The 13078-nt window shown below is 60.4% G+C and overlaps 2 protein-coding genes across 13 annotated transcripts in view; one reads left to right on the top strand and one right to left on the bottom strand.

The window, feature by feature from the left end:
- The first annotated feature begins 4705 nt into the window (after window positions 1–4705).
- On the top strand, window positions 4706–11837 carry MPG (N-methylpurine DNA glycosylase). Of its 6 annotated transcripts, none has more exons than XM_042923068.1 (4): window positions 4706–4825; window positions 7389–7622; window positions 8473–8677; window positions 11405–11837. In XM_042923068.1, exons 1-4 carry the CDS (start codon window positions 4802–4804, stop codon window positions 11797–11799), a joined length of 858 nt encoding a protein of 285 aa, XP_042779002.1. In that variant the 5' UTR covers window positions 4706–4801; the 3' UTR covers window positions 11800–11837. The 6 variants fall into 6 exon arrangements, with proteins under 6 accessions (XP_042779002.1, XP_042779006.1, XP_042779003.1 ...); XM_042923072.1 differs by lacking the exon at window positions 4706–4825 and adding an exon at window positions 4925–5082; XM_042923069.1 differs by lacking the exon at window positions 4706–4825 and adding an exon at window positions 4928–5015.
- NPRL3 (NPR3 like, GATOR1 complex subunit) overlaps window positions 11782–13078 on the bottom strand; it is a 43821-nt gene continuing 42524 nt past the window's right edge. For all 7 annotated transcript variants that reach the window (XM_042923062.1, XM_042923058.1, XM_042923059.1 and 4 more), the window contains one exon: window positions 11782–12725. In XM_042923062.1, coding sequence (XP_042778996.1) covers window positions 12560–12725 — 166 coding nt within the window. In that variant the 3' untranslated portion in view covers window positions 11782–12559. The remainder of the gene's footprint in view (window positions 12726–13078) is intronic.

The raw sequence follows: 13078 nt of genomic DNA, 5'->3' as shown, positions 1-13078 counted from the left end.
CAACCACAACTGTACACTCCCATCTGTGTGTTTACACACTGATGCACACCCTCACAGCAAAGGATTAGAGCAGTTACCCCCTCCTGGACCCCTGTGCTCTCCAGCAGGCACTCCCAGGCCAGGCTGGGCCTACGACCCCAGAAACATTCAGAGCAGAGGCAACACTGTGGCATCCACTCCTTGCTCTTCCCTCTTTCAGAGCCTGCCACTGCCCCTGACAGGCTCATCCCTGCATTGTCTGAGTTGGATACAAAATGACCCATCTGCTTGAGGCTGATGGGAATTTCCCAGAGTCCCTCTCTCTCGACATCCTAGGAGTATGCGGGGTCGAGAAAGACCTGGAAATGGGGGAGGGGAGTTCCAACAGCAGGGCATAGATAGGGCTGACCAGGTCCTGTGAGTGGTGGACGAGCCTAGGCTTCCTTGGGGTGGTCTCTCTTACTGCCTCAGAGAAGACATAACTGGGACCACAGGTCTCCTGAGGACCCTTTCACCAGATGCCAGAACACCTTGGGGCACATCTGGCCCAGCACATCAAGCCTCGCAGTGTCCTACAAATATGTCCTCAGGCCCTTTGCTGGTCTGGGACCAGGTGGCACTGGCCTGCCCCAAACAGAGCTGCTGCCACCAGTGCCAACCATGCCGGGCCTGACCGCAGACTTGGTTCCTGACCACACAGAAAAGAGAGTTGACAGCTTGAGGCGGCAACCAATGTATGGGCTCGGGAAACTGGGCAAGGGACAGAACCCCTTGATCATGGCCTCACCTGTACCGGGGAACAAAGTGGTGCCGGCACATACTGGGACCTCTACACGGGCCTGTCAACACAATTCCTAGGTAGAGGGAGACAATGAAAGCTTTGGAAGGGCTACAGGAGGACTCCTCCATGGGGTGCGGGGTGGGGGGGTGGTGGTGACTACAGGTGCACTGGGGACACAAGGCAGGAGGGAGCCTGCCTGGTGCTGATGCTCATGGCTCCTGCGGCCTACACGTGCCACTCCTCTCATGCCAGGCTCTCAGCCAAACAGGACAGTCTCTCCATACCAGGCATTCTCGACCCCTGCCAGGGGTAAGCAGGCCCCGCCCACCTGGATGCCCAGACTGGGCTGGCAGGGCCAGCAGTGGTGTCAGTTCTGGAGGCCGGGGCCCGGGCTCATGTCCAAAGCATGCCACGGCTGGGCATCCGGTGTTGGCAGGTCCCCCTCCTGCAGTGGATGCTTCAGGGTGCCACTCCATGACCCGCTCCATGACCCAGACGCTCATTCCCAGCTGCCAGGAGTACTGGCCATGGCTGGCCCACAGCTGAAATCCCCCTCCGAGGAGTCACCTTCAGTGGACAAGAGCCGCCTTCCCAAAAATCATACTCTTTCCCCAGAGAGGGTGGTCTATGTGTTCAGTGACAGGTAAATGGCCTCCCCCTGTGTTCATTTAAGCTATCTCCGAAGGGCCCTCTCAGCACTGGGCTTCAGTGGGGGCCCCAGCAGTCTCTGTTGCAAACCCTTGCCCCCCACAGGTGTTGATCCCAAGGCATGTCTCAGTATACCCTGGCCGGCAAATCCAGGAACCCCCACGTTCTCAACCCAGCTCAGCATCCTGAACAAGGACCTTGGAATCAAAGGGTGGTGCGATGGACACGTGAGTGCTCAGGCCTGGACCTAGTCCACATGGACACATTCACACCTGTATGTTCTGCTTCATGTCTGTCCCACTGCCCTGTGCTCTGGGGAAGGAGCCCCTACAGGGAAAGCCGGCTGCCGGTCCTTCTCTTTCCTCTTCGTCCGAGCCCTAGAGAAATGGAAATCAACTGCAACTGCGGACAGGTGGCTAGGTGTGGATGGATATCTGGACCACCCCCATGGCTGTGGACCTCACTCTAGGACCCGAGGGGGGAAGATCCTGACCAACAGCAGGAGTCCCCATCAGCTACCCTGGAATCCTCAACTCAGCAGGCCAGTTCCTGGGCTTTGGGGAGCCTGGACGGGCCTGGCACCAGCCCCTGGCTATTTGGGGAGGAGAGGGAAGTGGGCCAGGCCAGCCGGGGGCCTGAAGTCACTAGCTATTTCCAAGGCAGCTGCCTGTCCCTGTGTCTCAGTGCATGGCAAGGGGTCCCGTAAGTGCCTCGGGCCAAGGCCCAGCAGCATTGGCGGCACAGCCCCAGAAAGGGAGGATGCAGCCCCCATACATCTCCTTGGGCTGCCTTCTCTTCCCAAGGGGGCTCTGATCCCCGTGCCCTGCCCAGAACCCGTCAGATTCAGAGCGCCTTGGAGGCCACTTGGGATGCCAGAACCGCTACGAAGCTGCCAGAGGGCTGGCCCTCTGCTATCTGCCGTGGAGTCTACTGGGCCCTGACCCAACTCTCCCTTCAACAGTGTCAGCATCCCTCCATCAGAGAAAAGGACACTGGGCTAGTGTGCCGGGTGCGCTGCGAGAGTGCTGCTGCTGGAACTGTGGCCTCTGTGCTGTCCCTTCAGGGCTTTAGTCACGGCCCCTCCGTGGGCTGGCCCAGCCCCAGCACCGACTCCTTTCAAAGCATGGAGGGTGTCCTCAACTCCATCTCGCCCTGACAGCCTCCAGCACGTCTACCGGCCCAGCAGCAAGGCACACTGAGGACAGAGAAGGCCCTAGGACCCTCCTCCCACCGGGACCACCTTCTCTGACCCCCGGCCAGCCTGCCCAGCAGGCCACAGTGGGAATGCTCAGCCCACCACTTCCAGCCTGCGGTGGGGCCTCAGACCACTAACCAGGAAATGGGGGCGGGCCGGTGGAGGGCCCACCCTGGAGAGGTTTCGCAAGCCCCTGCACTCAGGCTGAAACATCTGGAGAAGTACATTGCTGGCACCGGCCCTGCCTCCTCCTCCTGGGGGCCGGGGCTGCGCTCGAGCCTCTCTCTCCTCATCCTCAAGGTGGGGATAAAACACCCCTCCAGGAACAAGCAGGCTCCTCCCCGATTTCTATAAGGACCATGAGCCATTTGTAAAATGAGAATAAAAATTAATACAAATGGCATCCACCCTGCCCCGGCCCTCACCAGGAGGAGGGGCCCAACTGAGGCCTCACTTTCCCTCCTGGAGAGAGGGAGGTTGGAAAGGCAGGAGAGAAGGGGGACTGGACACAAAGGAGGGCAGGAAGGGGGAGTTCTCGTTTGGGCAGAATGCCTGCAGGGGGTAAGGAGGAAAGAAACGGGTGGGAGTCACATCTAAGCCTGCCTTACAAGCATGGATTTATGACACATTGCCCACCCCCGGAAGGAAGCGGCACATAGTGCCACAAACAGCTGGGTGGCTTCCAGCAGGCAGCTGGAAGGCTGCAGCCCTTCCCTCCCCAGGAAGTCCTGATGGGAGCCCTGAGGGGAGGGGGCCAGCAGTACTGCTGGCCCAGGGCCCAGGCTGAAGTTCAGCTCCCGGGCTGTTCAGAGGAAGGGCCTAGCTGGAGACCAGAGTCCTCCCAGCTGGACTGACCCTGTGCTCATCTGAGGCCTATTCACATTCACATGGCCCATCCGGGCACTTCCTACCTGACATCATCCTATGCCCAGTCGCTGAGGCCCCACAGGTACCCCCTTCCGGGGCCAGGGTCACAGAAATCAAAGCACAGACGGTGCTCCTCAAGGGTTTTTCCAGAGTGGGTGGTACAGGAGGGTGGGACTGTGCCAGCCACAGCAAAGGGGACCTGCAGGGGAAGAGACCCTAGAGCTACAGTGTGTGTTTGTGTGTGGGGGGTATTCTGCTGGGTGTTGAAGCCAGTACCCTCTGGTCCGCTGAGCCACAGGAGCCGGCAGTGTGCCCCTCCCCGCCATGGTTGTCCCCAGCCAACAGCCCCCGTGCTTGAACACTTCCCACTCACGGCCCTTCCTTCCTCTGGATCAGGCACTGCCCTCCCCAGATTCCCCTCCGCTCCTCTTCTGGACTCCAATCCGACTTGAAAGGTTACAGGCAGGGTGAGCAACATCAGAGGTGGAGGGCCGCACGTTCCCCATACGGCCCCCAGCCGCCGCCCTTCCCGGCTGCAGGCTGCAAGCGCAAGCCGGGTCTTCCCGGGTCCCCAGAGTCCTAGTCCCGGCCTCAGCCTCTAGAGGAGACTGGCCGTGATCCAGCAAGCCCGTTCCAGGGCGTGGGCAGGCTCCTCTGGGCATCTTTGGGCGGCAGAAGGGTTGGAGGCTACACTGCAGACAGTATTCTCAGACCCGCTAGCGATGATGACCCCGGCAGGGGCTTCCGGATACGCCTGGCGTCCGCTTCCTGGACAGTCTTCCTGGCCCACTCCCCATGTCCTCTCCCCACAAATGCCCCCCGGAGGTCTGGAGCAAGTAACACCCCTCCCCCGTCCAGGAAGCGCATTCCGAGGACCGGGACTCAGCCACCACCTCCCTAAGGCGCACTCCGCATCACCCCACCCCCCGACCGGGGCCCCTCGAGGGCCAGGAAGACACAGGACGGACCAGTCCTCCTGGGGGTCTGACTACTGGCTGGCGGCCGTGCACGGACCGCGGTGCATACGGGGGCGGGAGGCCGGTCACTGGGAGAGGCACCAGGCTGCGGGGGTGCTCGCCCCAACCCCAGACGCCTTCTCCCGGGTCTCACGCCACGAGAGTCCCAGCCGCCCCGGGCCTACGTCCAGGATGGGCGGAGGCCCCCCGGCTCCTCCTCCGCGGGCGGATCCGCGCCGCGCTCGCCGCCACTGCGCCGGGCTTCCGTCCTCCCGCGCGCAGGCGCCGGCGGCACTTCCGGGGTCGCCTCGGCGGGGCGGGTGGGCTCCACGCGCTGGGGGTCCCCACGCCCGGAACCCCGGCCCCAGCCGCGGGATGCCCGCGCGCGGGGCGGGCCAGGTGAGTGTGCGCCCACGTGAGCGCGCTTCTCGCTCCGCGCGCGGCTGCCCCGCGCCACGGCCGAGCAACGGCCTCCGGGGCGATCATCCCCCCCCCCCGCCCCCCGGAGTCGTTCAGCCGGCGGACCGCTGAGCGAGAACCCGGGGGACACCAGTAACGCGGGCCTCACTTCCCAGACGGGCGCCCACCGGTGTGTTGGCCCTGGCTCGGCTGCTCCATCTGCCAGGAGAAAAGCTGAGGCCCGGCCGAGGTCGCCAGTGAAGTCTGGGAGGAGACCCCGACACCGGCTTCTTGGTTAAATGTTGTACACTCAGACCCAGCTCAGACGTTCCCTCCCCAGGGGCCGGCCTGCTACAGAAATGACCCTGGCTTGGCCCAGGGGGCCACTTTCTCACGCTCCTCGCTTCCGGGCCTGTCACAGCCGGATAAAGGGTCTCTCTATACTTACGAACCTCGTGTTTGCCCAGGTTGTGATGGAGGGCTGGTGGGCACCCACATCCAGGCCAGGCTGTTTCCTGCCCTCCGCCGGGCGGACCTACTCTGACAAGAGACCCTTGTCCCCAGGTTTTGCCTGGAGACATCCCAGGTGGAGGGTGTTTCTTTTTAATCTTTTAAAGTAGATTTATTATTTATTTTGAGAGAGAGAGTGAGAGCGAGCCGGGGAGGGGCGGAGAGGAGGAGAGAGAGGCGTGCAAGCAGGCTCCAGGGTGTCAGCTCTGAGCCTGCGGGGCCGGGTGGGGGGGGTGTCTCGATCTCATGGAACCGTGAGATCCTGACCTGAGCCACCCAGGCGCCCGAGGGCGTTTCTTCCTAACATTCTTTGAGTGCTTGCTGTATGCCAGCCGAGTGCATACCTGACTTCTCTCATTTTATCCTCGTAACTTTGTGTGGCAGATATTGGTTACTTTTCTATAGATGAGGAAACAGAAGCACAGCCACTTTAGGTGATTTTCTGGGGCCCCTTGTTCAGGGAACCGTCATTTCCAACCGGTGCCAGGGAAGCATGTGAGGTGCCCACGTACAAAGTTTGAGGCGGTGCTCACTCTTGGGTGCAACAGCAGGGGCACCCCCACTACTTAGCCCTGGGCCAGTCCATCACCACAAAGGCCTGTGAGGCAGGTTCAGATTCTAGGTCTCTGATGGGGAAACTGAGGCCTCTCTCTCAGCCTCTGCCCCTGTGCAGCTTTATGAGTCCCTCCCCACCCAGGGTGGACCAGTGCTGACCCAGAATGACCCAAGTGCCATGAGGCAGGCAGGGGGCCAAACTCCCAAGTGGCGGTGTCCCAGCGCCTGACCCCATGGCGGGTATTGGCAGATGGGCTGGGCTGCAAAGACGGTCACGTCAGTGTCCACTCTCAGTAGACTGGCGGTCTCCTTTTGACATGGAGCGTCAGCACTTATGTTAAAAATAATGGGTCTGTCACATGCCAAGGAGATGTGGGTGCTACTGAAGACCAGCCCTTGAGCGAGCGGGGTGTTTCCCAGGCCCCAGTGCTCACCTGCTCCCTTCATCTTATCCCACTTGCTGGAGAGCAGCTGGTCTCAGAACAGCTGAGCATGTGTGGTCGTGTTTCTCAGGCTGTGTGGCAGCAGGTGGGAGGCTGGGTCTCGTCCCTTGAGAGACCTCACCTTTGCCCCGCTTGCTCCTTATCATTATGATATCCCGGGTCATGAGAGGGGATAGTTGGGGACTCACCAGGGGTCATGCCTGAGCCCTTGGGGTGGAGCAGAGAAGACAGCAGGTGCGCAAGCAACCACCTGTGTGTGGCCTTCTGAGCCATTCTGAGGAGGGGATGGTACAGTGGGAGCCCTGCCAACGTGTCAACAGGGTGGGAGGGGAGTGTGGATGACACAGCAACACAAAACCCATTCCTTGGCCGGGCCCCATCAAGGTCATGGCTGTGCTTTTAAACTCCTGGTTAGGGTCAGTGCAAAGGGCTGGGTTCAAGAAATAAGATCAAAAGTTCGTTTGGGGGGGGGGGCCCTGGGTGGCTCAGTCGGTTAGGCGTCCAACTTCAGCTCAGGTCATGATCTCACGGTCCTCGCGATCGAGCCCGTGTCAGGCTCTGTGCTTAACAGCTTGGAGCCTGGAGCCTGCTTCGGATTCTGTGTCTTCCTCTCTCTCTGTTCCGCCTCCGTTCGCCCTCTCTCCTTTTCTCAAAAATAAATAAAAATTAATAAACAAAAGTCTGGGGTCCACATGATGAGTGGGAATAAGGGTACCAGCCCTCCTGTCCTAGGCTCGGATGCCCACTCTCCCCTCCCCAGGCCCTGCAGCCCTTTGCCACCAGGCTGTGCATCCGCAGCATGTGGAGGGTGTGTGGATTAGAATGGCTACCCTGACCCTGCCACCGACCGCCTCTCCTCGTTTCCCAAGGCTTCCTGGGGCCCAGCATGGGGCTGAGTATAGCATTCTGCTTGCACCTTGCGACAACCCACCGGGTGGCTGCCTGCCTCCATTTTGCAGGTGAAGCAGGCAGTCAAATATGGTCCTTGAACTCCACCAGCCTGACGTCACCACAGAACCTATTCAGAATATTTATTTTGTCTGTTTTCATCACAGCTTTCCCGAAGAATGGGGCAAAAAAAGCAGCGACTGTTGGAGGCACGACGGCGTCAGAGCCTAACAGACGGAGCCCAGATGCCTTCCACCATGGAGCCCTGCTTGGGGCCGCCTGCAACCCTGGGACCCCAGCGCAGCATCTATTTTTCAAGCCCCAAAAGCCACTCTGCACAGCTGGGATCTGAGTTTTTCGACCAGCCTGCAGTCCCTCTGGCACGGGCATTTCTGGGACAGGTAATATAACGTGGCCAAGGAATAGGTGGAAAGTCTTCAGGCTGAGAACTCAGTTCCCTGGCACATTCAGCACTTCACAGGCCCTCCCTGGTTCCACTGCGGCCTGAGCTCCTCTCCTAGGTGCTCTGTTGACCTGAAAGCACCGCCCCTCCAGTGATAGCCCCTGGAAACTGCCCCCTGCCCTGTCCTCAGCCAGTGCCCCTGTCCCCTGTGGGTGCCACCCCTGGCCCAGGGTACCGTCTGAGCCAACCACAGCCAGCGCATCTTCCTGGCATAACGCCTACACTGACGCCCTCCTTGTGGAGCTGACTACACCCAGGGCTGTGGTCCAGGCCAGGGGTGCTACGGGCACCTGTCTTGCTGCTCAGAAATGTCTATCAGAGCTAGGTGGGTGGGAGCTGAGTAGGATGGTCCTTTGTGGGTTAGTCCAGGTGGAGGGGGCTACACAGGCTCTGGGGGTTCAGCTGTGTGGGAAGAGCATGGGGGCCCTGTGCCCCCCACACTGCCCTGCACTAAGCTAAGCATTTCAGTCCAAGGGGGACTTGGGGAGGAGGAGGCAAGGAGATGGGAGGCCTTACCAAGAAGACTTGGAAGTGTGTGGTTTCAGTGGTGCCGACTTTCCAACCCAGCCCGGGCCGGAGCTTGAGATAGCTGCTAGCTGTGGCCAGGACACTTAGTGAGCAGGGCCTGTGGTCCAGGGGGGGTTGAGCAGGCCAGAGGGGACAGCAGGGGACCCGGCTGGACCTGGGTGCCCTGGTGCATCCTGAACCGGGGAGATGAGGCCCAGGCTGTGAGCTATCACAGTTGAGTCTCTGCTTCTTGCTGCTCTAAGCAGACCGACTGCCCACAGGTCTTGGTTCGGCGACTTGATGATGGCACAGAGCTCCGCGGCCGCATTGTGGAGACGGAGGCATACTTGGGGCCCGAGGATGCAGCTGCTCATTCGAGGGGTGGCCGGCAGACCCCCCGCAACCGTGGCATGTTCATGAAGCCAGGAACCCTGTACGTGTACATCATCTATGGCATGTACTTCTGCATGAACGTCTCCAGCCGAGGTGAGCAGAGTCCCCTTAGCTGGCAGCTGGGAGACCCATGGGAACACCAGGCTGGGGCAGGTATCTGAGCAAGGAGGTGTCAGTGCTAAACTAGGTTGCAGTTTTAGGAATCCTGGCTACACTGACAGGGCGGTTATAGGTGTCAGAGGCCCCCACGGGATAGAGGTCATGGGTTGACCTGAACACAGAGCAGACAGGTTCCACAAGGCCGCCCATGGTCACAGAGCTCAAAGGTGGTGTCCCCTGTGGCCCAGAGTAGACCTGTGGGGGCCGGTTGTGGGCAAACAAGGGTGAGATTAATTTGGGATGAGTTGGGCTCAGGCCAGAGCCTTGCCAGAGATCAGTTACAGGGTCTGAACCTGTTGTTCTCAACGTGCTACTGGCGTCTAGTGGGTGAGGCCAGGCATGATGCTGGATAGCTCACAGGCACACGTTGGCCCCCGTCACACAGAATCACCTGGCCCCAAACATCAGTAGTCCCCAGAGATGCTGGTCTAGAGCACCCAAGAGAACCCATTCACCCTGTGGGACCTGCTCTGGGGCGGCTTCTGTTCTTCCTGAGCAGGTGGCTGCTTTCTGGAAGGCCTGTGCTCTGAAGGAAGAACCCACAGCGTCACCCTGCCAGAGGCACCGCTGACCAGGAGCAGGGTCTGCCTGGCCCACTCTGACTAGCCAGTCTCAACATCTGTATGTGTGTTGAGCTTCCTCCCTGACCATCCCAAGAAAGCAAATGCTTGAGGAGACCACAGAGAGGCGTGGGGTCTGGTATGCTGTGTGTTACACATGATCCCAGTGGCCTGGAAGTTGTGATTGCGCAGAGTGGACAGCTGGGCCTGTCCAGTGTCAGAGCCACATGGGCCCCAAGATTGGTCCCATGCCCGGCACAAAGCAGGTGTTGAGTGAAGCTGAGTGACTGGAGATCAGAGGATGGTGGGGACCACCCCAGAGGGTCGGTCCTCTTACCACCCTGGAAGACTTATCTTGGTTGTCTGGCTTTTCTTTGGCAATAGAACCAACCCCCTCTTGTGAAGTGGGACTGAACTCGGACAAGGAGAGAGAATGAGTCTGGGGATGCCTGGGGCTATGGTCAACAAAGAAGGGGAGAAGCCTGGAATTTCTAGGGTCGGGGGGCAGGGGGAGGGTGGGTACAGCGGACAGGGCAGACACGGGAGGTAGCACGTTACTTTCTGGACACATGACCAAGATGCCCCGGAAACATCCAGGTCAGGGGGGCAGGAAACCACATGGGTGCAGACAGGGCCAAGGGTCATCCAGCTAGAGGGAGGAAGAGGGGAGGCCAAGGACATGGTCGTTGCCTGCCTGCCATCAGTGTGGAGGTGCCACAGAAATGACCAGGAAGGCAGGTGGTATAGACAGAGGACTAGCGGGTGAGGATGGGGAGACTTGGTGGGAAGAGGTCATGCTTTCATCAGGACGTGGGACTCAGATGCATTCCAGGAAAGGGGCGTGGGGACAGAGGGATAGGCTCCTCCTTCACCCCGTGTGCAGGGGCTCATTGAGACACTGAGGGACATGTGAGGCACCCACGGGGCACCCTGAGGATGGTGGGCTAAGAAGGGCCCAGGAAAAACAGAGGCTCAGGAACTTGAGGTTTCGCTTGCTCCCGACTATATTTTGAGATACTTTAAAAAAATCGGTTGGTTAAGGGACATCTGGTCACAAAACCCCCAACACTTGCCAGGTGCTGGCTACAAGGGAGAGCATGGCTGCTGTAACCACTCAGGGCTCCCAGGTGCCGATGGGGAGAACCTTGTGGCCAAGGTCCAAGAGTGGAGACTGGCCTGGCCACCTGAGCCTCTTCAGACCCCCTGGTGGTGGGGGTGGGCCAAGTCGGTAGAACAGCCTTGCTGGAGGGTCAGGGCTCCTCTGGCCAGGGTCATCACTGTCCCCAGCCATGCAGGACTGAAGGAATTTGGGGAGATGCATCTTCCTGAGTGAGCCCCTGGGCCCAGGGTATCCATTTGCGGTCTCCGGTCTCTAAAGTAGCTTCGCCTGAGCACCTCGCTGGCTGGAGCATTTGACTCTTGCTCTCAGGGTTGTGAGTTTTGAGTCCCACGTTGGATATAGAGATTACTTAAAAATTTAAAAAAAAAAAAAAATCTTCAAGTAGCTTGGACTGCTACACAAAGAGCCAGGGCTGGAAGGAGGTGAGGGGCTATGCCGGCATCTCTTCCCACATGGTCTCCTGTGTCGCTGGGTGGGGCTCCCCCAACATCACGAGCACACTGGTGGCTGCTCTGAGCCAACCTTTCAGCTTGCCCAACAGATTCCAAGTAGGTGAGGTGAATGGGGTGCCCTGGGACCTGGTCAGAATCTGCCAGGTCTCAGGCCGCCTGCTTCCTGGTGGGTTGGCCGTGCTCACAGACACCTGGCTCTCTGCGGTTTCCTTTGCCAGCCTCACAATTGCTGCCAATCACCAAGCCAGAGGAAGCCAGAGAGGAGGCTGACTACAAGCACCCTCCAGGCTTTTTTTGAGATAGGTTCTCCCTAACTGATGCTCAGGCATTCAGGCTGCATGGGGGAAGCCCCCACCTGGCGACACAGGTCGTGTGTGCAGAAGGTGGAGGTAGCCGAACCTGGACACCGAGTGCAGGGGCGCCCAGGAAGGCAGCTGCGTCACACCCATAGCGCTGCACGCACCCTGGGGTAAGGAGGGCAACCGGCCTGGGGAGACCTGGCTTTCTAGGCTGTCTGTCTGTCCCACAGGGGATGGGGCATGCGTCCTGCTGCGAGCGCTGGAGCCCCTGGGGGGCCTGGAGACCATGCGGCAGCTTCGCAGCACCCTCCGCAAGGGCGCCGCGGGCCGAGCCCTCAGAGACCGTGAGCTGTGCAGCGGCCCCTCCAAGCTGTGCCAGGCCATGGCCATCGACAAGAGCTTCGACCAGCGGGACCTGGCCAAGGACGAGGCTGTGTGGCTGGAGCGCAGCCCCCCGGGCTCCAGGGAGCCGGCTGTGGTGGCAGCAGCCCGAGTGGGCATTGGCCAAGCAGGAGAGTGGGCCCAGAAGCCCCTGCGCTTCTACGTCCAGGGCAGCCCCTGGGTCAGTGTGGTAGACCGAGCGGCCGAACAGAACTCACAGGCCTGCTCGGACAAGGCTTTTTAATTGTTCAAAGACCAAATAAATGCTTTATGTCTGGAAAAGAGTACTGCTTGTTATCTCTGCCAGAGCGCCTCTCGGTAGCCAGCACGCGCTTAGTCCTTCTTCCTCCAGGATGGGACACTGGGGGCCGTGTGTGGGCAGGAGGCTGAACGCATCATTCCTCAGGCCTGCACGAGGGAGGGGAGCGTGTACCAGTGCAGACTCACCTTGAGGATGGGGATCAGCCCAGTCCCTTGTGTATCATCAGGTGTCAGAGAGGGAGTGACAGCCTGGTCATGAGCCTGCTGGCGGTTAACGCAAGGGCTGTGGTGAGGGCAGGGCCACTCAGGTGTTCCTGGCCCCCGGAAGGGCGGAGGGGTGGGGGCAGACGTGTTTCTGTGTATCCCCCAGGGTGACCAAGGGAAGGCAGCAGTGGAGGGGGTCAGGGGATGAGGACGGGGTTGGGAGGAGGGTCTGACAGAAACGCACGGCCCGAATTTGCGTGTGGAACGAACGCAGCAGGCCTCCCTCTGAGGCATGAGTCCTGCACACTCCCTCCAGCTGGAAGCCTCACCTCAGCTCAGATACTGAGGCTGCCTCCAGGACCAGACGAGACCGAGAACCTGGAGTACAGCAGGCCCAAGGCTGCTGCTGGACTGTAGTCCGGCTTCAGGCACAAGAGGGCTCAGCCCGCTGTAGGGGTGGGAAGCCCAGGGCTGGGGAGAGCCCAGCAGCCCCGCCGCTGGCAGCACCCGCTCTCCGCCTCCTCGTCCTCGGTCTGGTCTCAAGGGAGCAGTGCCTGGAACACCGCGATGACTGGGTCCTCATGGGTGGTCACCACCAGCACACTGCGGAACTTGTCAAAGAGCATGAGCAGCTGGGAGCGCCGCGTGTTTTCATTGTACATGATCTCCTCCAGGTGGTGGCGGCCCCGGAAGTAGTGCAGGAGCCTGGGGGGTGGGGGAAGGACAGCATGAGCCCAGGTGGCCTTTGCCCTCACAGCCACTGGTGGGGATCTCAGGGTCTCGGGGAGGCGGCCACCCACACCTCCATCCCCAGCAGAGGCAGGAAAGGTCCCCTCAAGTGGGTCCGTGAGGACACAGGGCTACTCAAACCCTGGAGCCACGCGAGCCTGAGGGCCATTCCCGCCCTCAGCATCCTGACGTGGGTGGGGAAGTCCCATGTGGCTACGGACCCAAACAGGATCAGTGCTCTAGGGGGCCATCTGTGGCAGGGCTGGCGTAGGAGGCCTGGACGTGGCTGCTTCAAAGAGTTGCCTGGCATGCGGTTCGTGACTGAGGGT

This window comes from Panthera leo, chromosome E3, assembly GCF_018350215.1.
Source record: "Panthera leo isolate Ple1 chromosome E3, P.leo_Ple1_pat1.1, whole genome shotgun sequence".
Lineage (NCBI taxonomy): Eukaryota > Metazoa > Chordata > Mammalia > Carnivora > Felidae > Panthera > Panthera leo.
The sequence above is the reverse complement of the archived record's forward strand: the minus strand, read 5'-3'. Positions and strand labels throughout refer to the sequence as shown.

What these genes read in the sequence shown, in the direction of transcription:
- MPG (XM_042923067.1), top strand. Translation starts at nt 5,185, where the DNA reads ATGACCCTGGCTTGGCCCAGGGGGCCACTTTCTCACGCTCCTCGCTTC. An exon ending in CGAACCTCGTGTTTGCCCAG is followed by an intron (nt 5,293 to 7,388) that starts GTTGTGATGGAG and finishes TTTTCATCACAG; the next exon opens with CTTTCCCGAAGAATGGGGCA. An exon ending in CATGAACGTCTCCAGCCGAG is followed by an intron (nt 8,678 to 11,404) that starts GTGAGCAGAGTC and finishes TCTGTCCCACAG; the next exon opens with GGGATGGGGCATGCGTCCTG.